This window comes from Chelonia mydas, chromosome 7, assembly GCF_015237465.2.
Source record: "Chelonia mydas isolate rCheMyd1 chromosome 7, rCheMyd1.pri.v2, whole genome shotgun sequence".
Lineage (NCBI taxonomy): Eukaryota > Metazoa > Chordata > Testudines > Cheloniidae > Chelonia > Chelonia mydas.
Window position 1 is genome coordinate 93,274,952 of NC_057853.1, and position 23,657 is coordinate 93,298,608.

The 23,657-nt window shown below is 39.8% G+C and overlaps 1 protein-coding gene and 1 long non-coding RNA gene across 13 annotated transcripts in view; one reads left to right on the forward strand and one right to left on the reverse strand.

The window, feature by feature from the left end:
• BLNK (B cell linker) overlaps positions 1–23,657 on the reverse strand; it is a 145,828-nt gene that overhangs the window by 6,126 nt on the left and 116,045 nt on the right. For all 12 annotated transcript variants that reach the window (XM_043551103.1, XM_037905680.1, XM_027819480.2 and 9 more), the window contains 14 exons: positions 22,451–22,602; positions 21,605–21,683; positions 19,180–19,269; positions 15,629–15,654; positions 14,972–14,997; positions 14,573–14,671; positions 13,441–13,483; positions 10,826–10,859; positions 9,746–9,818; positions 9,092–9,122; positions 7,466–7,508; positions 6,802–6,880; positions 6,492–6,523; positions 5,597–5,676 (listed from right to left, as the gene is read on the reverse strand). In XM_043551103.1, coding sequence (XP_043407038.1) covers positions 5,597–5,676; positions 6,492–6,523; positions 6,802–6,880; positions 7,466–7,508; positions 9,092–9,122; positions 9,746–9,818; positions 10,826–10,859; positions 13,441–13,483; positions 14,573–14,671; positions 14,972–14,997; positions 15,629–15,654; positions 19,180–19,269; positions 21,605–21,683; positions 22,451–22,602 — 887 coding nt within the window. The remainder of the gene's footprint in view (positions 1–5,596; positions 5,677–6,491; positions 6,524–6,801; positions 6,881–7,465; positions 7,509–9,091; positions 9,123–9,745; positions 9,819–10,825; positions 10,860–13,440; positions 13,484–14,572; positions 14,672–14,971; positions 14,998–15,628; positions 15,655–19,179; positions 19,270–21,604; positions 21,684–22,450; positions 22,603–23,657) is intronic.
• The window catches only part of LOC122461336, a 34,061-nt gene that overhangs the window by 5,417 nt on the left and 4,987 nt on the right, over positions 1–23,657 (forward strand). The window contains exons 2-4 of the long non-coding RNA XR_005226309.2: positions 1,500–1,612; positions 9,909–10,040; positions 13,433–13,511. This is a non-coding gene — a long non-coding RNA (uncharacterized LOC122461336). The remainder of the gene's footprint in view (positions 1–1,499; positions 1,613–9,908; positions 10,041–13,432; positions 13,512–23,657) is intronic.

Below are 23,657 nucleotides of genomic sequence, written 5' to 3' on the forward strand. Positions count from 1 at the left end.
ATGCCAGGTTTCTTTTACACTATCCAAATCAAGCAAGTTGTATAACATGGTGACTCCACCCTACCTAAGGTTGTTCTCAGTTCTGAATATATCATCGTGGGTTGGGTTAAACCCCATTTAAACTGTAGTGACCTCCACCCCTCATTTAAGATAGGTGAGAGAGACAGCTAGGCAGCCCAACATGATGTCTGGTCTATACTACAGAGTTAGGTCAACACATAGGTTGAAGTAAGCTGCCTGGCAAGTGTCTACGCTAAATTTTCACTCCCACTGATGTAACTGCTCTGCTATGCTGACTCAATAACTTGACTCCACCTCCAGTAGGGGCATAGAATCAATGTCGATGTAATTAGGTTGAGGCAGTATCCGTATAGCCACTGCATTGGTTACATTGACTGACTGTTACTGGCTTTCAGAAGCTATCTGACAATGCCTCATGCTGACAGTACAAGTGTTCCTGGTGAGGATGCGCACTGCTGACACTAGAAGCAAAGTGTAGACACACACAAGTGATGTGATTAGTGCGGCACCTATATGCTGACATAAATTAGGTCAACTTAATTTTGTAAGTGTAGATATGCCCTAAGACCAAGGGTATATGAACCTACTCAGTCATTTTGACCATGTGGGTAGAAGGCTCCATAGGTTATTGTCTTTGGGTGTGGGTGTGTAAGGCTATGTCTCACTATGAACTAGGTGTGTGAATCCCAGCTCATGTAACATACTCACTAGCTCAATGAGACTGAGCACAAGTATAAATAGTAGCGGAGCTGTGGTAGCATGGGCTGCAGCAGTGGCAAAGCTTAGCCATGCCAAGTACATACCCATGGGGTTCAGATAGGTTTGTACTTGACATGTGCTATTGCAGATACACTACCATTTATACGTGTGTTAGCTCGATGATAGCTTCTGAGAGTATGTGTATGCAAGCTGGGAATCACACCCCTAGCTTGTAATGTAGACGTAACCAGAGAGGTGGGGGGAGAGACAGAGAGCGTATGAGTGAATAGAGAAGCAGGACAGAGAGTGAGTGAGACAGAGACAGCCTGAGCAAGCACCTGGGAGCATTACCCTGCAAAAACCTAGAGAGAGAGTTTTTTTAGTGCTGTGAGTGAGGACACTGTCTCCTGTTATGGGGTTCCTCCCATGTTTGGGGAAATAGAATTTTGTATGTTTTCTGTAAATAAGATTGCATCAAAGATACCAGACTCCAACATCACTTTCTCCTCCCAGCTGAAACAATCTGCAGGGACCCATCTTTTCACTAGATGCTCAGTCAAAAAGAGGTAACAGTAAATTTAGCTTATAGGGGTGGAAACTTTATTCTCATCTGCCCTTTGCTCTATCAATTTCCCATGCTCCTCAAAGCAGCAGCCATTAATTCTATTCGTACTACATCTGAGGATGGACATTCCCCTCCAAACTGACAATGTTTTCAAAACTGGTTATAAAAGCATCCTGCAAACTACACACTCCCCATTTCTTTTCTTCCACTCCAGTTGGATTCTGTCATCCAGTGGATACTCCTAGATGCTAGGAGTGATGGCTGCTCTTATACCTCCAAACATTTCTCACACAGCAGGACTGTGTATTGAACAAGCTGCCCTCCCCGGTGAGTACTGATAGCTTTTGATTATTAGGGTAAGGCCCTGGAACTGCCGTTGACTTGGCCATGTAATCTTAGGCAAGTCATTTAACCTCTCTGGTGCATTAGTTCTCCCAGCTATAAATGGGTACAATACATTTCTAATTCCTGGAGTATTGTGAGGTTTACTTAATTAATATCTGTGAAATGGTTTGAAATCTCAGTTTATAAGGGCAGTGTGTTATTAAAAGTTGGGATCTTCTGAATAGAAAAATGGTAAGGGTAAAAATTTCAAAATAATCGGATTTCCATTTTCCAAAATTACTTGGTCATCTAGGCTCCTAAGTCACTCAGGTGCTTTAGAAAAAATTACCCTAATTGCATATCTGGAAGCACATATTTTTGCTCAGATTTATTTTCCTGTAATTTAGAGGGGAGATTACATTTATTCTTGCAGTTAGGGAACAGTGGTACTTATTGTGCAGGAAGGGGAATTATTGTAATGTTTTTAAAATGTGCTTTATTTTATTTTATCATATGATCTGCTGTACATAACACACACACACACAGCTGGACTGGGATGCAAGGGTCCACCAGACCCACTGACCCTTCACTAGAAACATGCATTTTATTAAACAAAGGAGTACTGTCCCAAGGGAAGAGTCATGAGTGGGGGAAATAACCAGGATTTCAGTAACCCCAGACTGTATGGGTCTGAATAGCATTGGCATTAAAGGTTTCAATCATTTAATTAAAACCAGGTAAAAAGTAAAACAAACTAAAACTAGGACCTCTGAAAAGATCTGAAACCTTCAAGGCAGCCTCTGTCTGTAAAGGACTGAATCAGGGTACTAAGGTGTAGCAGCAAAGACAACAGGAATAAAACAGGGCCTCTTCATATATACGGGAGCTTACAGTCAAAGTATGGTTGAAGTGAGCTAAAGTCTGTTATAGAGCTAGTACATAGACTGAAAGAGAGAGCTCAGTACATCCTTGACTCTCAGCACTTCTCTGCTATCTTTGACCTTCCCCCACATGTCCCTGGAAGTAAAGAAAGAAAGAGGGCTGGCCTAAATACTACAGTCAAAATACTTTCTCCCTAACTGCTCCTGATTTTGGGGAAGTGAATCTTTATTCTCTCTCTCTCTCTCTTTTTAAAAGGAGAGATTGTTACTCAATTCTTTGTGGTAGGGTGTTTCCAGAGTGAAGCTTCCTTTTGATAATGAGTTATTATCTTTAAGGGTTGCTTGTACTAACTGTTGGCTGGGAATTTCTGCCTCCAAATATGTCGTCTAAAATAGTCATTTCTCTCTCCCCCGGAAGTAACAATTATTATTGGCTGCCTTTCTTTATAGATGATAATTCTAATCCATCTAACTTCTTATAATGCGTCCATCATTTTGATATAAATGCCATTACCATGGGCACCATAAAAGAGGTTAATGCAGGAGTGCAAGTATATTTGCAAGACATCAGTTGTATGTGTGAGCAGAATCAAAAATGAAATATGGGATGACAGAATCTGGATATAAGCTTGTAATGATTTACTGGACTCCAGGTTGCCACTGGCTCTGAAAGCATTCAATGTTAGGCATATGGAGTTGTTCAGAATGAAGTAAGGGAAGGTGCAGGTAAGCCTAGCAAATCTTAACATTTTCACTGTACTTCCTGTAGCTCTCCCATCACACAATCCCAAGAGGGTTTTTTTTATTTCTTCCTATTGGATTTTCATAAAAAAATAAAGTGGGAGAATGGTCGGGGCCTTTTCCCTTTAAGGGTGTGTATGCAGACTTGTGAGTTTATAGGTTGTATGTCAAGTGGCTGCTAAGTTAGCAATTATTACTGCGAATAGCTGGAATTGTCGTAGTAAATGATCATTGTATAGTTAGTGCTGTTCTGCAGGTGTCATGCATATAACCTCCTCATAAGACTATTAATATCTTTACAGAATTTGCTAGAATGTACCCTGTCTCCATTTTAAATTTAACCTTAATCATTTCTGGGTTCCATGAGTGTACATATGATGTCACGTTTTCTTGAGGGGAGGAGTATGTCACTTTATTTTCATACATCATCATAATTGCATTACAATAAAGTTGTTGCTTTCACAGGAAGTTTTAACAACAACCCACCCCTCTCCTCTTTATAGTGCCAAGGGTCCAAGAGTCCTTCAAACAATACAGTGTGACTGGAACTGTTATGTTAACTGTAATGGAGCAGGGGGAGCAATGGCAAATCTGGAATGCGCTCATACAATGGTGATTAGCGTGGTATAAGAACCTATATAGAATAGACAAATACAGCTTCTCCCTGAAACCTTCCTTCTTCCTGTCACATAAACTGTTGGGAATCACCTAGCGGAACAGAGAGCTCATGCCAGCTGTGCAGTGAAAGTCAACCAATTAATGAAGGTGTTGCCTTCATGAACCAAACAAATTAAAGAGCACCTGTGCTGTACAGTTTGCTGCAGCAAATGACAATACCAGTGCACATTATAATTTTGGAAAAAATATCATTAATTTCATCAGCCACGTTTCACTTTTTCTGGTGAAATTGATCTTTTAGTCAGTCAATCTTCTGGTTTTGCCCATATCTGCTATATTAAAAGCTCCAAATATAATTGTTACAAGCTGTTTGCTTTTGTGTCTGCTGGATTATTTTTATGAAAAAAGATTTTTCACAATATCCACTATGACAGAATGTTAAAATTGTTCCACAATTGGAAGTTCTTTGTGTTCCTTGCTGCTGTATTATCTTTGTCATATCAGCCTTTAGAACATTTAGTGTTACTGGGTCTGCAATAATAGAGCCTTTGTTAGGCCGTCAACAGAACTATTTCTACCTTGTTTGTGATTACTAGACAGGACTGCTTCCTGCATTTTGTCTTCTGCCATCTTCCCAATGGAGACGGAAGGGGACATATTGAAATAAAAGTAGCCATATTTTCTTATATTTTTTTTCAAACCTGTTATGTTGAAATACAAAATAAAAAAAAGTTTTCCAGTTATTCACAAAGATAACTTGGCACTAATTCCAAAAGGGGCTTATAGTGAAGGGAAATCTGTTTTAGGGAGCAGCAGGGCACAAGGCTGATAGGGAGGGACTAAGATTATTTGTCAGGTGGAAGGATCATAGTTTTCACAGAGAAGGGTGTGGGCAACCAGTGGCCTCTCACTTAATCTCTTAGATCCCATCTCTGCTGACGAACCAAACTGCATTAAACGGGAATGTTTTTAAATATGACTGTCTTGTGCATTCCTGTGCTTCTGTGTTGTACTATCTCTGGCAGACTCATGCTCCAACAAGGTTGGAGTATCTCTACCTAGCATGGTTCACAAGGGTGTGCGTGTGTGTTCCTACTAGTGTATTCTGGGATCTCCCATTATTTATCCACTGACACAACTGCAGACGGTTTGCACTGCTTTGGACTAACCACGTGGATACATACTTTCAGAAAGGCTAGTGAGCCGCTGAGTTCAGCTATGAAATACAAAAAGGAAAAGGGCAGTTAAGTGCACTCTATATCTATCTGCACCCAGGACTGGGCAAAATATACCAACAAGGCATTTTCTGTTTACTCGCTATGGGATTGATGCAAAGTGAAGACCTGAAACAGAAGTTTGACTCAGCTGCTTTTCAGTTCCTGTTTACATTGAGCAAGAAAACTTTTCCTGCCTAGGTTTTGTATAACTATATCTAATCATAATTCTACAGTTTAGCATGGCTTTAACACCCTGTGTTCTCCACCTATTTTGGGCTGGAACTGGGCAACTAGATGACTCATACAATGACAAAAGATTTCACTGTAGATAGGGCCAAAGTTGTTGTTATAAGGAAGGAAATGGACCACAAGCACCCTCAGCACAGGATTATGCTTTCTTTGAGAGTAGGTGGTATGAAGAAGTATAGGATCAGACAGCCAGGGGTCTCTCTGTAAGACTCCTCTTACAACAGAGCCTGACGGCACTTGCTCCCTCATGTGTCTCTTTTTACCCTGAGCTAATTTCATACCTGGTCTGTAGTCTCCAAACTAGCTGAAATGCTGCTGCGTGGAAGAGTGCTCGTTGTGCGGTTTGCCGTGTCTGGCGGTTCTGGGAAGAACAAGGTGTAACATGTGTAAGTGTCCAGTGTAACTATTCCTATTATTTTGTTGGGGGCAGAGGTAGGAGGAAACAATAATGCTGTGGATTGTCATAACTCTGTTGGCTAAAGGAATAAGGAGAAAAATCCATCCCACTTTAAGAGAGTGACCAATAACTTCATAAAACTAAATTCTGCCGCCTATTAAAATTCTCTGGATAATTTATAACCATATAATGGAAATGCTGAAATCTTTCTGGTATATATTATCATTTTATCTAATTTACATTTCTATCTGTGTAAAAATAATGAACTGCATATAGGAAATCTTGCCCTACATTTGAAACTGTAAACTGAAATATTTCCAACTGCCTCTTAAAAGTATTATTTACAGCAGAACTTAAGCATTAGTCATAATGAAAGTATTACATTTTTTTCTGTAATGCGAGAACAAATGGCTGGATTCAATAAAAACTTCATCTGGCTTCCAAGTTGCAAACTGAACCAGCCCAGAAAAATTTTCTATTGGGGGGTCTTGTGTGGTATGGAAGCCAGATGGAATTTTATAGAATTTAGCCCAAACTGGCTTAGATTTTGACTTTCAGAGGCACAAAGGGGAATTAGGTGCCCAACTCCCATTGACTTTCCGAGTAAGTCCCACTGGTCTTGCATAATTGTACTAATTAAGTTAATACCATACAACCAGCTGAGTATTTTAATCGCATTCTTGTATGTGTTACAGAGACCAACATATTCAGAATCCAATGAATATATATGTGGCAATTGAAATAAACCCAGACTTACTTAAAAGATAAATTGTACTTACTTGGTAGGGCTGGTAGCTTTTGAAATAATGGCCTGAAATAAATATTTAGAGATTATTGAAAGGTATGAGGATGTCTACTTAACACCTACGTCTGAATAACTGAACATGTGTATGGAAGAAAGCAATAACTGAGAGTATGTGGTGATGTATATGTTCCCTCATGAGGTTGAAGACTGAAGTAAAAGTCTCAGGAAATAGAACTTTAAAAGGGAAGAATGCTTCCCCCTGAATCTCTCATATCATTTTGTTCAAACTTAGTAGTGAGTCTAGTGTCTATAGCTCTAAGAAAGGAAATGAAAGTAGCTTTTACTTTTGGGCTGTCGTTGGTAGAGGTGGAAGTGGGATCTCTTGGCTGGGACCTCGTCGCCGTTCAGCTGCTATAGGTTTCTCTGTAATATGGAAAAAGTTGTAGATTCAGGATTAGCTTTAAAAATAATCACCCCAAGTGAGACATGACAACTTTAATTCATTTTTTAAATTTGTAGAATAAACGTTATTTTTACTGTGCCTTTTCCATAAGTGAAATGCTCAGGCACACTGGGCCATATTTTTACCACAGATTTTCAGGCAGTGCTCCCTATTGATTTAAATGGGGACTGTTTACAAATGAGTGGTGTGATATTTCCCCTTAATGCTAGTGAATTAAAGCACAGGATGTTTAACTAATAACAATAGCAAATGAAAAAGTGAAACCAGGAGGGCCAGATTCTTCCACCCTTACTCACTTTCGGTGGCATTCTCCTCTGCCCCCGGGGCCCGCTTACGTCCTCCAAATGGCTCTCTTGTGGTGTGAATTTCACCCTTTGATCAGTCTTACTCTGCCTACAGCCCCACTGATTTCAATGGGACAGCTTGCAGAGAAAAATGCTACTCAGTGCAAGTAACGGGGGCTGATTCAGGTTCTAAATCACTAAAAAGCAAAAGTTCAATTCTTGTGAACATGAACTTTTTTCAGTGTAACAGAAATAATTTACCTTCAGTAACATTTAAATTCTCTTTGTGGTGTAAACTTGGTTTCTACAATAAAACAAATGTCAATCAAAACATTTGTATACTTCAATGACATCCAGTTAATATTTTGTAAAATAGACATTGCTATAGAGTATCTTTGTTTCAGTATTATACAAAAGCCCCCGATACCTGTAGTGGAGAACAATTACATGTATATTAGAGAGCTCAAAACATGCACGAACTCCTAAACAATCATTATAAAATAATAGCATACAAAAGTTAGATTAAGAGGTTATTGGTTTTCTGTTTGCATCTTAAACATGCTACACAATGTAGACTTAGCATCCTTTTAACGTGGTAGAGAACTATCCACTTAAATTTTGGATCAAAATTTAGATTTTTGTTAAGAGGGTTTTCCAAAAGCTTAAGCGCAATAGAAATGTTTCCATACAATATATTTATTACAAAAATAGTGTTCACATTTTTAAACCAATGCTCCTGTGTAATATTTGCAAGCTAAATTTTGCAACGTTCATTGTCCAAGCTGGAAGAAATATAAGAACTAAGTGCAGAATAAGAGAGTTGAAAATGAACTTTTTAATTTTTTTTTTCCGGTTTTAGTAATCCCAGTTGTTGGTAGGTATAGGAACTTGCTTAAAATATGATTAATTTAACAGTATCCCACTCTTTAACAATGTTGCAACAGTAAATGGTCATGAAAAGCAATATAACATGTTGGCAAAAGGGTGTGTGTGTTTAGTTTGAAGAAAAGATTTTTCCACTTGTTATGTACGCTTGAAATTGACAGGGATGTTTTGGTTGGGGAAATAAGGGCATTGCCTTCTCATACAAGGAATTCAGCTGGATGATTGTGTAAATCTGATCAGATAGATTTTGCAACATAAACTTGGAAAGACTCCAAACCTGTTTATGAGCAAGGGAGACAAGGTAAAAGCCCATTTTTACCTTGAGATATGACTCTTGTTCTAGGATGATATTTTATTCTCATTCCCTAGGGGAAACTCCTACACACATCACTGGGAATTTCTGGATGCAATCTGAGGGCAGAACATGGTTCCAAATAATTCTTATTTGTTTTCTTGAGTCCCACTAATGTGTATTCTACCACTATCTCCTAGGGAAGAGAATTCATATGCTGATAACTCTCTGGGGGGGAAAAAACTACCCCAGGTGTATTTAATCTAAATTAGTTTTCAGGAATGCACATGTGTTTTTTCCCTTTGCTGCTGAGTTAATATACATTCCATAGCCAAGTCCTTGTGACTCCCTTTAATTGCATATATGCTATTATAAATGATTTCCACCCTTCTTGCTTCCACATATTTTATATATTAAAGCCTTCATGATGACCCCAAAACATTTTTTAATGGTTAGAAGAGTCTCTGTGGCAGGCCAGAGTATTTTCTGCCATTCTTGTGGTAACAGACTCTTGAGTGTATCTTCCTCTCTCCAATTCTGTGTGTAACTTCTATTAATGTTAATTAATCAAGGGGCAAAAATACTCTTAATTCTTTCCTTACTTCCCATTAAGGAAACTTTATTTATACAAAGTTCAGTTTTACAAGCATATTAATAATCACAGGTGGGATACTGTACAGTATCATTATGAAAATACAAATTCTACTTACTGGTGGTTTTACTGGATTAGGTGTCTTCTTTCTGAGGATTGAAAAAGTAAGTGGTTATTTAAAAGACACATGCAGTGCATTGAACAATCAAGAATATAGTTAACTGTTACTCATAATATTATTGGCAGAGGTGGGATTTTGGGTTGAATCCTGCCCTTCCTTGGGCTGATGTAATAGAGAAAAAGGGGCAGAGGCTGTGTTGCATTTAATATAGGTTTCAAAGGTAGTGGTGGGAACCATACCAAGATGTGTGAGAAAGCTATGTCCTGCAAAGAACCAGCTCATGGCTAGTGGGAGGGTGGTTTGTAAGAAAAGGAGCATGACTTTATACGTGCACAGGTATTGCTGAAGATCTCATCACTGCAGCATTTGATTGTCTCAAGCTGGCCAGAAGGTTTTCTGTCAGCAGCAGCATATAGTAATTGGAAACAATTCCAGTATACAAACTGCCCCAGCTTGGAGAAATAGTAGAGTGGCCTGCAACCAGCAATCCCACCTTGTTCTTGCCAGGGCAGGATGCCTCTTGCTCTGGACTCATGGTTCATGGACAGACAACTCTTGCTTTGATGGCTGCCTCCAGTAAGAGCAGGATTTAGTTATTAATAAATCCAGCAATTAACAATGAAAGAGAAGCAGTGATATTTTGTTACTCACATTGCCCTTGGTAATGGTGATGGAGTTGCACCAGAGGGAAGTTTGAAGTCCTGAGCTCCAGTGCTGCTGTGATCTAAATACCCACACAACATATTTAGTATATAATATTTAACATATCTGAGCGTTGGGTTTTTTTTTAATAATCATTCTGAAATGTTTTTAGGTGGCACTTATAGTCCCTGAAGAAAAGATTATGCATCACTCTATTTTCATACTCTGAGTGGAGAGAGATTCCCTCAGCCCCTTCTTGGTGGTGGTGAGCGCTTCCACTACATTGCTGCCATCAAGGACTGTGGTAAGGGGACACTGGGCATCAATGGTTGTGGAGGGGAATTCATGATTAAGAGCTTTCTAGATTTGGGAAATTTGCATTGGTGTAGCTACATCAGTGCAAACCCTTAATGCAATGCAGTACAGTATGTCTTAATTCTATAACTCTCCAGGGTAAGTCACATTGGTGAAAGCCCTACTTCTACCAGTACAGAGCATCTCTGTATATAGTCTACACCAGCAGTTCTCAACCAGGGGCCCAGAGGGACCCCTAGAGTCCTTAGGGGGCCGCAAGCAGGTTTCAGAGAGTCTGCCAAGCAGGGACAGCGTTAGGCTCGCTGGGGCCCAGAGCAGAAAGCCAAAGCCCCCCGGCATGGGGCTGAAGCCCGGGAGCCTGAGCACCACCACCAGGGGCTGAAGCCAAAACCTAAGCAATGTAGCTTTGTGGGGGCCCCTGTGGCATGGAGCCCCAGGCAATTGCCCTGCTTGCTACCCCTTAATGCCAGCTCTGGCTTTTATATGCAGAAAACCAGTTACTGTGGCACAGGTGGGTTATGGACTTTTTATAGCAGGTTGAGAACTCCTGGTTTACACTGAGTACAAAAACAACAACTCAAGTCTAAAGCAAGTTGTTTCCTGACTTGTCTTCACATTGACTAAGCTCTTTAGCTGTTCATTAAACTCCCTTTCTTAACACTGATGGGTGCAGTTTAAACTTAAAGGAACATACTACTGCATTTGAGGTAGTCAATAATATATTGACCAAAAATCTTTCTAGCAATCCCCATGTCTTCAGTGCAAAATACTTACTTTCATCATTATGTGCTTCATTCCTTTCGTGCTCCTGAAATTGAAATACACAGTATTTGTCAGCTCACACTTACAATGCAGCAATTGTAAAAAAGATAAATATGTAAGTAGAATCTATGGGGAATGGACTAAAATGTTCTGGTATGGACCATATAGAATTGCACCAATGTCTAAAATGTTTGTATAGAGTGTATATTATATTAAGCCTCTCTAGTACATTTCATCCAGCTATTTGAAATCACTTAACAAACAATTAATTCATTCTTAACACCCCAGCATGGTAGATGTTAATGATCCTCAAGCTCCAAGTACTCCATAGTAAACTGGAGCTAAATTCAGCAGTAAAATGCCCTGTTTCACATAGCATGCCAGACCAGGGAACAAAAAATTCACTAATACAATCAGTAGAGCATCAACTGTGTTTTTTATTCTGTGCCCAAATTTTCAGTGTGCTATAGTTATTTTTTCATTGAAAACACTACATTTTAGAAGCAGTCAGAGGCTTTGACATCTGGGAGAACTGTTGGGGCACTTGACAACAAGGAAATGTACTGGGTTTCTGTCTCCCAAAACACAGTTGAGGACTTTAGCAGTGGGCAGGAGATTCATTTAATCTTTCCTTTCCTTTCTTGTAAACAGAGGTGACTTTTAGGGGTCTTGAACACTTAGTTCCCTCCTCCACAGCAACTCTTGCGAGCAACTAACTCCAAGATGTGCCATGCATGAAATTTTTTTTTTTTAATTTTCTAATAACTCAGAAATACTGACAGGATCATGTTCATGCTTTTCCAAAAAAGTCATCATCAAGCATGAAAAGGTTAAACCCCAAAGAAGAATGTCTCAGGTGTGAGCATATGAGAAATGAGGGTTATAATCAAGGTCCCAACTTAATTTTAGTTATGGCTTTTGCTATCATAAGAGCCATAATGTGTGTTTGGCATAATGATTAGAGTAGATTATGAGGAGTCAGTTCCCACCTCTGCTACTGATTCTGTGCCTCAGAAATGATCGTATAAAACCTACAGCTGGCTGAAAAATTTTCAGTGGAACGCTTTTCCCCCATCAGAAAATCCTGTTTCTTCAAAATCAAGACGTTTAATGCAAATTTGTTGATTTTGATTAAATTTGACAAACATTTTAAAAAAGATTCAGAATAGAAATAAAAGTACTTTGTTCTATTGTTTTAACTTTTAACTTTTTAGCTCTTAATTAATTCTCATGATTAAATATAACTTAATTACTTATAAGTCTGTCAAACGATTAAAAATAATCACAGTTAAATGTAAGATTTTAAAAAAGTTGTGATTAATCACACTGTTAAATAATAGAATACCAATTTAAATATTTTTGGTTGTTTTTTTCTAAATTTTCAAATATACTGATTTCAGTTACAATACAGAATACAAAAAAACAAGGAGTGCTTGTGGCACCTGAGAGACTAACAAATTTATTTGGACATAAGCTTTCGTGGGCTAAAACCCACTTCATCAGATGTTGTTTTTGCTGATACAGATTAACATGGCTGCTACTCTGAAACAGAATAAAAGTGTACAATGCTCATTTTATTTTATTTTTATTACAAATATTTGCACTGTAAAAAATAAACAAAAGAAATAGTATTTTTTCAATTCACCTGATATAAGTACTGTAGTGCAATCTCTTTATCATGAAAGGGCAACTTATAAATGTAGATTTTTTTTTTTTCACGTAACTGTTTTGTTTTGGAGAGCAATGTAAAACTTTAGCGCCTACAAGTCCATTCAGTCCTACTTCTTCTTCAGCCAATCGCTAAGGCAAACAAGTTTGTTTACATATATGGGAGATAATGCTGCCTGCTTCTTAATTACAGTGTCACCTGAAAGTGAGAACTGGCATTCACATGGCACTCTTGTAGCTGGTGTTGCAAGGTAGTCACATGCCAGATATGCTAAACATTCATTTGCCCCTGCATGCTTCAACTTGTAGATTGAACTATCTTTTTTTATCATTTTTATAATATAAAAAGAGGCCTGATTTTCAGAAAGCGTTAATCATCCACCCTCTGAAAATCAGGATCCTTGAAGGTGCTTCAAGTTGGGCACCCAAAATCACTAGTCACTTTTGAAAATCAAGGTCGTGGGTCGGGCACTGGAATTTTTCCATTGAAAAGGCTTTATTTGTAGACTGGGGATTTAATGGGGATCATGAATGTATTCTCCATCAATATATGGGAGATATTAGACCCAAAAGGGTGGAAAATACAGAAATAGGGTTCATTTTCTCTCTCACGCAAACACATCTACTCAGTTCAACAGGGCTTACTCATGGATATAAAAGTGTCAGCGTCTTGGTTGTATATATCCGCTATTCCTTTCATACCATCATGACTTGTAAGAAATCATGTTAATATTTTGAATACGAAGGATACATTTGGAGTTTTAATTCCACAATTATAATATTATGGCATGAGTCTGTAGCTCTTTGATGCTTTGGATCTGTTTACATTCCAGAGTAATCCACAATTCTATACTGTCTCTCTAATACAGATAATAACAAATAGCAGTATATAATTCAGATACCAGCGCTGCCCTTCATCATTTAAATGCATTCTTTTCTAATGGTGTTTAGCTACTCACTGCTTTTTGCTGAGGATGGTTTCTGGGAAGAGGAAGAATATTTCTGGAAAACACACAACATGATTTAAATGGTAAATATTTTTCTGATTTCATTTAAAATTGCTGAGCCCAAAGGTGTAAGTTCTCTGAAGTTTTAAGATACATAGTATTCCTTAGTTATAACTAACAACCTATTTACTATATTCTGCTGCAGTTTGCTCCGGGTAAGGTTGTGCCTTAACACACAGCCCTGAGTTGGAGACTGGGTGGAGCCGTGCTATCCCAGGGGGAGGCCAGGTGCAGCTCTGCACCTTCACTCCCCATGCTCCCTCTTATGCACGGGGTGAGGGCAGCCTGCTTTTTCCCAGTTCACCCAACTTACTCTGTAGGGCATGTGTGGGGATGAGACCCTGTCTCCTTCTGGCCCCTCCACACTCCCTTACGGGCACTGTATGTTCCTGGGGACACATGGAAGGAACAGATTATAGCAAGAGCTAGCTTTGTTCCTATGCACCTGATCCATGGGTGGGGGTCATGTACTCATGGGTCCACCAGCCTTGCCCTACCCCTCAATCACACCCAACCTAAAAACTCCATATTTGCTTGGGCACAGAGACCCCTTGTGGAGCTTGGCTCTGGCATGCAGGGGGTTCTCACTTCCATCACTGGGTCCCAGAATTGTGTCCCCACTCCACTGGGTGGAATTTCATTTGTTCTACCACTGTCCTGAACCTCCATGCCTTGGTAAGGGGGAGGACAGGGCTGCCCCTCTATCTTGCTCTAACACTTCTTTTCAAAATGGGTATATGGGTTTGGTAATAAGCATCCTAACCTCGCCTACTCCTCAAATCATTTGTGTTGGCAGGAATCAGCTACTGCAATCTCCTGCTTCATGTTATGTTAAACAGCAAAAAATACATTAAGGAAGTATTATACCTCTGGCAAATCCATTAAAGCCAGGATACTTAGAGTTAATTGAGAAATTTCATTCTTAACTCACCCCCTCATGCCTAGGTAGTTCGTACATATGGCCTAATAATAATTCATTGGCTGAAGGCCATGCAATAGCTAGGCACGCTGAGGTGTGGTGAAGAATCTGCTTTCTCCAGTGTTTGCTCCACGCTTGAGGAAACGAAAGCTGCTTTTAACTAACCTAGAAGTGTCTGGTTTAGAGGATTCTTTGGCTGAGTTGAGCAAGTGGGAACGTCCTCCTGTACTCTGAACAGGCTTGGGAGGAAGAGGTTTAGTGATCCTAATAAGACAACACAAGTGAAGTTAGAAACCTTATACAAAAAATACTGAATTAAAAAGGCAAAAGTCTGTGTAATCCTAGACAACACAATGTATTTGAGTGTATGTATTGTGTGTTCTCATTCTGAAAGTTCATCAAGAAATATTACAATATTTTATTAATCCGGTACCTCTTCTATTGAGATACATAGGTATTAAATATATAGATATTTAGACAATGCTCACATGTTATCAAAGTATATTTCTTGACAAGGTATAAGAAACTTTTAATAATGTACAGAATTTCATGGTAATGAATTACCTGCTTGTTGGTGGTGATGGCTCTTCCTTTAAGAGAAAATGCACTGTTAATAACTTGGTCATATCTATATTTAATAAAATTCATTTGTGCTAATATAGGATTTTAAGCTGCCTTTGTGATATCTTATTTATTGGAGCATGTATCTCCAACAAAACACTGACTACTGGGAATATGCGTAAAGATGGGGTAGCCAGAAAATGACCACTGCTATATCAGTGTAACCCCAAGCATGCTACTAAGTTATATGTCATGTCAGTACTGGGAGGTGGGAAGAAAATTATCATGTCAAAACAGTTCATGTTTCCTTTGGTGGGGCATCACTTCTAGAAAATGGTCCCTTAGGCCTATGCTTCTAAGACTGGATCACATTAAGCAGAGCTGGAAGCCTTACCCCACCTAACAACTTGTAGTAAGTAGAACAAGTTTTCACTGCCATTTGGTGGAGGGAGATGGTGTTATGAAGTTACCAGGGGAATGGGGCACCATTCTCAGTGGCATAGGTTTGTTCCAATTTTTTCTCTATTAAAGAGTTGATACAATGGTTTACTCTCTCATTTATTCTGAATGATTTTGCACCACAGGATACAGTGCTTTCAAGTTGCAGCATGCATGTATAGTGCAGGAAGTATGACCCATAAAATGTATGTAAGGTCTTACCTCTTCTTCAGGAACCTCATAGACGTCTGAACGGGAAAAAAAAATATTCTGTAGTTAAAAAAGAGAATCACAGGTCTCTTTTGACAGAAATACAGTTTGGAATTTACATCAAAGTTCTGCTTTTAAAGAGAAAATAAGATTCTTCTGGGGAAAAGATAATTTTAGGACATGTGATTGCTCTCACTTAGGGACTGATTCTTCTTGTCTTATTCATAATAAACTGTGCCTTACTCCTTTTTAACTGTAAACTTACGATGAAAAGGACAAAAATCCATATTCACAGTCAACAATTACAGGAATTACATTGCACCCAAATAACCTTTATTTTTGTACCATTCTTAGTGCAAAAGGCAAGAAAAGAACCTGAACTAGGAACAGTTTTTAATGTTATCACACTTGGATGACCTTTAAACCTTCCTCTAACCTTGGTGAAGAAGGGACCTAATGAACTGTAAACCACTGGTCTGAGTCCTTTATATCGCCACACTATTAGCTCTGAGCTCCTGCTCATTATTGCAGGGTTTTTACTTGCTCACAAAAATACCAACAGATTGTTAATCATGAATATTAAAAAAAAAATTAAAATAATTAATGCCATAATCTAAATCCAGCTTCACCGAGTGTAGTGAAGCAAGGTTGTATTATATTTTAACTTTAGCAAAGTCAGAACTGTAATCTGGCAAGTACTCTAATACCCACTAGAGGGAGCTGTTTTATTTGTTTAAAATCCATCAAGAAAATTGTTGCTTAGAAACTGTGATTAACAGGAAATCACAACACTGAAAAGGGGTTTAAAGATGTCTGAAAAATTATGTGATACAACCGCAAATCAGAGAGAACTTTTGTAACTATGGCTTGGAAGTTAAACAAATTCCTAATGAAAATGAATATGCGTAATGCTTGGTAAGAATTGTGTAACTAGTTTGTAAAGGTTACATTCTGGGCAATTAATGCCATGGCTAGGAAGCAATACAGCATACAACTGGCACTACTTAGCTAAAGAGGATTAAACACATGTTTGCAATTACAGAAGAAAATATCCCACCATTTTTTTTGCTTTTGTCCTTATTTTCTTTTTCCGAATAAACTTCCTTTTACAGTACGTGACAACAAGAGAAGCATATACAAAGCTATCAGAATCCACATAATCTCAGTAAGACTGAGTCTGGATTCAATATTTTAAAAACTCATCTTGGCATCCTATACTGAAATGAGATAATTGATCAATGATTTATTGGTTCCGGTAAGTGTTTTTAGCTTATATTGATCCATTTGAAGTCTGACTTTTACTAAAGCAAAATAATAAAAAGTAGAAATGAATTCAAGACAAGTAGCTTATTCCAGTTTTATTCATTCTTAAAACAGATTTATAGTGCAGGGATCTATTTCAAACACAATATAGGGAAAATGGCTGTTATAAACCAGAAATACCTGAAGGGGAACTTGCTTTTATTTTACAGACGTGTGATAGGTTTATGTTTTGAACACATCAAGTGTAACTTAATATCTTGCAATAGAAGAGATGAGCAGATGGATCTTTGAAATAAAACACCCAGTAAATTGCTTTGGGCTAATGCTAGGTTTTTAATAGGACTTGGAGAATACAGAAAAACATTTACAGAATAGTACTTTTATTTGTAGCAATGAGACAGTCACAAGAAGTTTAGGTCAGAATTGTCAGGTTCAGTGTGGAGAGGGAGGGAGTGTGTGTGTGTATAAATAACCTGAAGTTCTTTAAGTCCCTTGCCAGCTTTGTGACCTATCCTCACTACATAATTACCTTGCAGTCAAAAGAGCTGTGTTTCTCCCTACATGTGCTTATTACCCCCTGTGATAGGTCTCCTTTCTTTTCATCATCAAGTCCTATTCAGCATTCTCCTCCTGATCAAGTGTTGTGCTAACTTACCATCAAGTGGGTTATTGGGCAACCTCTTCAACAGTTCTGGAGCAACATGACCCAGCAAGCCCTACATTGGGATGATTTGATCTCCTTGCTTTAAACTTAAAAACAAACAAACAAAAAACCCAACCATGCAACCACTCTGGAGTTTATGCACCAGAATGCCCCCTAGTATTGGAAAACCTCCGAGCATGTAGATGGGTGGTGCTTGTGGGAATGTAGGGAAGGATCTTAAATGCTCCAGAATTTCCTTTTAAATGACCAAGCAACAAGATCAGTGGGAATACCCAGGTAGGAAGGATTACTGGGTCTCATTCCACCTAAGCAGAATGTTATCTATGGGTATGTCTACACTGCCCACGTTACAGCATGGCCATGGCAGCGCTGTGATGTGGGCAGTGTAGTCACACTTTATCGCCAGGGAAGAGCTCTCCTGGAGATTAAAAAATAACCACCCCGAATGAGCAGTGGTAGCTTTATCGCCAGGAGCATTGCTGCCAGTGATGAAGCGCTGTACTGGCGCTTTTCAGTGCTAAAATTTTTGTTGCTCAGGGGCAGGGCCAGCCAGGATTTTTGCTGCCCCAAACAAAAAAATTTTTTGGCTTTCCCAGCTTTTTTTTCATGGCCGCCCCCCTGCCCCCAGCTCTGCCCCAACTCTGCCCCTTCCCAACCCCTTCCCCAAATCCCTGGCCCCACTTCCTCCTCCGGGCGTGCTGCATTCTCCCCCCGCCATTGCTTCCTGTGGCTCCCCCCCCGCACCCCTCCCCACCCTAGCTCACCTCTGTTCCGCCTGCTCCCCTGAACATGCCGCTGCTCTGCTTCTCCCCCCTCCCTCTCAGGCGAGGGAGAGTCAGCATGTTCAGGGGAGCAGGCAGAGTGGAGGTGAGAGAGGGTGGTGGGTAGAGGAACCAATCCCGGCCCCAGCTCACCTCACTCCACCACTGCCGCCTCCCCCGATCGCGCCGCCACTCGGCTTCTCCTCACTTCCTCCCAGGCTTGCCGCGTGAAACAGCTGTTTTGCATGCGGTAAGCCTGGGAGGGAGGGGGGAGGAGCGGAGCGGTGGTGGCGTGCTCAGGGGAGCAGGCGGAGGCAGAGCGGAGGCGAGCTGGGGCGGCGGGGGCACATTTCTAGGGGCAGCATGGCCGGCGCCAGAATGCCAACCCTAGAAATGTGCCGCCCGAAGCACCTGCTTGTTTTGCTGGTGCCTAGAGCCAGCCCTGCTCAGGGGGGTGTTTCTTCACACCCCTCAATGACTAAAGTTTTAGCGCTGAAAGTGGCAGTGTAGACACAGCCTGTCTGTTCACTGAAGATGAAAGCGAGGCATGAGGATGAACCTGCGGTGCATGGGCCACACTCCAAAGAATACCTGCCATTGGAGGGCGTAGCAGGCTTTCAGACTTCCTACTTTTATAGTTAGGGAGCAAGATTATCCACCTGCACCAATTGCCACCAATTGGAGGAAACAAATGGCAAGTAGTTGGCTGTTTCCAGGGATAAGCAAAGGTCTGAGCTGGTTCAGCCATCCCTAATTATGTGCAACAGAGTATCACTTTTTCCATCCAGAAATCATACTATTGCATTTCCAAACCCCATTGTCAAAACAGGGTGTCTACAAGATGATCCTTTTACCCCAATATAAACTTCGCATACCTAGCATGAAGGGAGACACAGGAGCAGGAGAGGACTTGGTAGAGCTAGGAAGAACTGACTTTGTTGGTTTGGTAGATCTGTTTACAGGAGCTTAAAACAAATAAAAAAAAAAAGAGACAAACATACAAATGTCATGTCTATGAAATGAGAACAAATACAAAGAAGGTCTGAGGGCTAGTCAAGAGACCTTGAGAAATTCATCTGTGGCAGAAAAAGAGCCTCTGACTTGTGTGAGTAACCTTATTCTCAGTGCTTCCACCTTGCCATAAGTATCCAAGATTGTCAACCGTGTGAAAGTGCAGAGTCACATACTGTTCAACTGACTTTTCACTTTAGCACAGCTAAGTAAACCCCCAGGTGCAATTGAGGTAAAAAATGAATCCCCACGTTTGTTTGTTAAAAATCTGCCGGGACACCCCAGCATGTGGAGAATGTTAATGAAGCGGTACTCTTGGATGAGAAGAGAGGCATGCCAAACCAAGCCAAGATTCTCAGTTGTAGGGGTGCAGGACTGTGAAAGGTCATGGAAAGAGAGGTAGGAGCCAAACATGGCAGTTGGGAAAGACAACCCTAACTTTTGCCCTTGGACTTTCCTAGCTACAGGACCCACACTGCCCCTCACTTGACTGCAGTCTCTTTAGTGCTTTCCCCACTTCATTATGAACTAGGGCTGTTGATTAATCACAGTTAACTCACGCAATTAATTCAAAAAATTAATTGTAATTCAAAAAATTAATCATGATTAATCGCAGTTTAAATCGCACTGTTCAGAGAATACCAACTGAAATTTATTAAATATTTTTGGATGTTTTTCTAAATTTTCAAATATATCAATTTCGGTTACAACACAGAATACAAATTATACAGTGCTCACTTTATATTATTATTTTTATTACAAATATTTGCACTGTAAAAATGATAAAAGAAATAATATTTTTCAATGCACCTCATACAAGTACTGTAATGCAATCTCTTTATCATGAAAGTACAACTTACAAATGTAGATTTTGTTGTTGTTACATAACTGCACTCAAAAACAAAAAAAATGTAAAACTTTAGAGCCTACAAGTCCACGAAATCCTACTTCTTGTTCAGCCAATCGCTAAGAGAAACAAGTTTGTTTACATTTATGGGAGATAATGCTGCCCACTTCTTAATTAAAAGTGAGAACAGGCGTTTGCATGGCATTTTTGTAGCCAGCATTGCAAGAGATTTACGTGCCAGATATGCTAAACATTCATATACCCCTTCATGCTTCGGCCACCATTCCAGAGAACATGTTTCTGTGCTGATGGCACTCGTTTAAAAAAAAAAAAAGCATTAATTAAATTTGTGACTGAACTCCTTGAGGCAGAATTGTATGTCTCCTGCTCTGTTTTACCCACCTTCTGCCATATATTTCATGTTATAGGAGTCTCGGATGATGACCCAGCACATGTTGTTCATTTTAAGAACACTTTCACTGCAGATTTGACAAAATTCAAAGATGGTACCAAGGTGACATTTATAAAGATAGCTACAGCACTCAATCCAAGGTTTAAGAATCTGAAGTGCCTTCCAAAATCTGAGGGGGACGAGGTATGGAGCATGCTTTCAGAAGTCTTAAAAGAGAAACACTCTGATGCGGAAACTACAGAACCCAAACCACCAAAAAAGAAAATCAACCTTCTGCTGGTAGCATCTGACTCAGATGATGAAAATGAACATGTGACAGTCCTCGCTGCTTTGGATCGTTATCTAGCAGAATCCGTCATCAGCATGGACACGTCCTCTGGAATGGTAGTAATGCTGCCCTTAAAGCATGAAGGGACATACAAATCTTTAGCGCATCTGGCACCTAAATATCTTGTTCCACCAGCTACAACTGTGCCATGCAAACGCTTGGTCTAACTTTCAGGTGACACTGTAAACAAGAAGCAGGCAGCATTATCTCATGCAAATGTAAACTTGTTTGTCTGAGCCATTCACTGAACAAGAAGTAGGACTGAGTGGACTTGTAGGCGCTAAAGTTTTACATTGGTTTATTTTTGAGTGCAGTTATTTTTTGTACATAATTCTACATTTGTAAGTTCAATGTTCATGATAAAGAGATTGCACTACAGTACTTGTAATGGGGAAATTGAAAAATACCATTTCTTTCTTTTTTTTTTTTTTTACAGTGTAAACATTTGTACTCAAAAATATAAAATGAGAACTGTACACTTTGTATTCTGTGTTGTAATTGAAATCAATAGATTTGAAAATGTGGAAAACATCCAAAAACATTTAAATAAATGGTATTCTATTATTATTTAACAGTGCAATTAACCACAATTAATTTTTTAATAGCTTGACAGCCCTACTATGAACCCTAGCAACAGACATCCAGTGGCACGGTGTTTACCCTAGAGTAAAATTATCATGTGCTTAAAAGATTAAAACTCACGTTTTGTAGATGGTGAGGTACTGCCTTCCATTGGTTCAATGTAGTTATCGTCATCATCTACAGGCACGATATAATCATCCTGAGAAAAATGCAGAGAAAAGCTACAAGCTAAGCGTGCATTATGTCAAATACACCACACGGCAGAAGCCTGTTTTGGCAGGGATGGACAAGATGAACTAACGCCAATGATTGTCTCAGGAATCTAAACTCCCTCTCATAATGACAGGTTTCAGAGTAACAGCCGTGTTAGTCTGTATTCGTAAAAAGAAAAGGAGTACTTGTGGCACCTTAGAGACTAACCAGTTTATTTGAGCATGAGCTTTCGTGAGCTACAGCTCACTTCATCGGATGCATCCGATGAAGTGAGCTGTAGCTCACGAAAGCTCATGCTCAAATAAACTGGTTAGTCTCTAAGGTGCCACAAGTACTCCTTTTCTTTAAACTCCCTCTGTGGCTGGATAAGGCTGGGCTTTTCCATGGACATTTCCCCTTCACCAAACAGCTCCAATTGTGGCACAGCTGATCGATCACTTACTGTCTCAGTACTCTGTAGCCCTGCCCCGGTGCTCAATATTTCTGTTCCTTCCCACCTGTCAGCAGTCTGTCTCTGGTGAGCAGAGAATGCTAAGTGGGCTGAATGGCCCCACAGATTTACGACGTGGATAAATGTCCACCAGAAACTAGTGTGAGACTATGCATTTATTTTTATGACCTACGTAATGATTTGAGCCACAGGAGTCAGATGTGAAAGGCTAGCATATTAAACACGTGCAGCATGTAGTTTGTGATACTTATGGGGGCATAATTCATCTGTACTGTAAAGACTTGTGTATCTGTGAACATTACCTCATCCTCATTGAACTCTTTGGTCTTGGGTGGCATTTTTGGTTTCAGAGCGGCAGATGATGATGGCAGAGATGGTTTAGATGGTTTCTTGGGTTTAATTAAAGACTGACTTGGCCTGCATGGTAGTGGCTCCTGGTGGGTAGTGCGATTGTCTTTAAATGAAGGGGGAAATAACAAGTTTAGTACATAATTACTCACTAGCTGCAAACAGTTGTTTTAATATCTATGCAAACTGAGCGTCTTTACTCTGCCTATAGCATAAGTCATATAGAATGTTCTGTGACTGGAGGTGACAAGAATCTATTATGTTCTATAGTCCTTAAGTACTGTGGCATATAAATTCCCATGCAGCAAGGTGGGTGAGACTGAAATAGATGATATGGCCAGCTTCTCTGGGGTACCACCAAAATACCTACAAAGAACTGGGTAATACAATTCCTCATTATTTGAAGTGTGTGCAAATAATGTGTTTATTACCTATCCAGCTACTTGTCTGGCACTGTAGTAGTCGAGTGCCTTCTATATGTCCAGTATCTGAGCCTCATATAATGAAACTGAAAGAGACGGGGGGAGAGGTGTGCAGTGAGGGGATGGTTATGTTGATATTCCTTTTCCCAATGTTCCAAATCTTGGTCCACCTGAAGTTAATATAAAAACTTCCAATGACTTCAATGGGACCAGTATTTGGCTCAGAATATAATGTTGAAGGGAAGAGAAGGGTTTGTTTGTTGGAGCAATATAAGCAGAGTCATCTCCTTCCAGTCCTGTGTTTAAGGCTACCTGCTTCCTACTCCCAATTGTTAAGGGCAGTATAGGCTTAGATCTCTGGGACTGTTATGGCCCCTGTTTTGCACTTGCTTGGCTAACAAGTTAGGGTACAAACAAGATAGAAAACAGGGGTCCTTTAATGTTTTGTTCTTCCTGCTTGACCTTAAATTAGCTAGGGAAGAACCAATCCCCAGATTAGGCTAACTGGGTGATTCCTGGGGCGTGCTCAGTGAAATTTCTCCCCAAGGTTCCCATGCATATTGTTTTATTACTCGGTTTATAAGTGCTCATCACAAAGCCTGTAGGCCTTCTACAAAATATACTAACAAAAACTTGGGAGACAGCTGCAATGCTGTGGGGGGTGTCACCCCCCAGCAAATCCATGAATCCTTCCAGAAAGTAAGCACCCTGATAATTGGGATCAGGAACAAACAGGCCC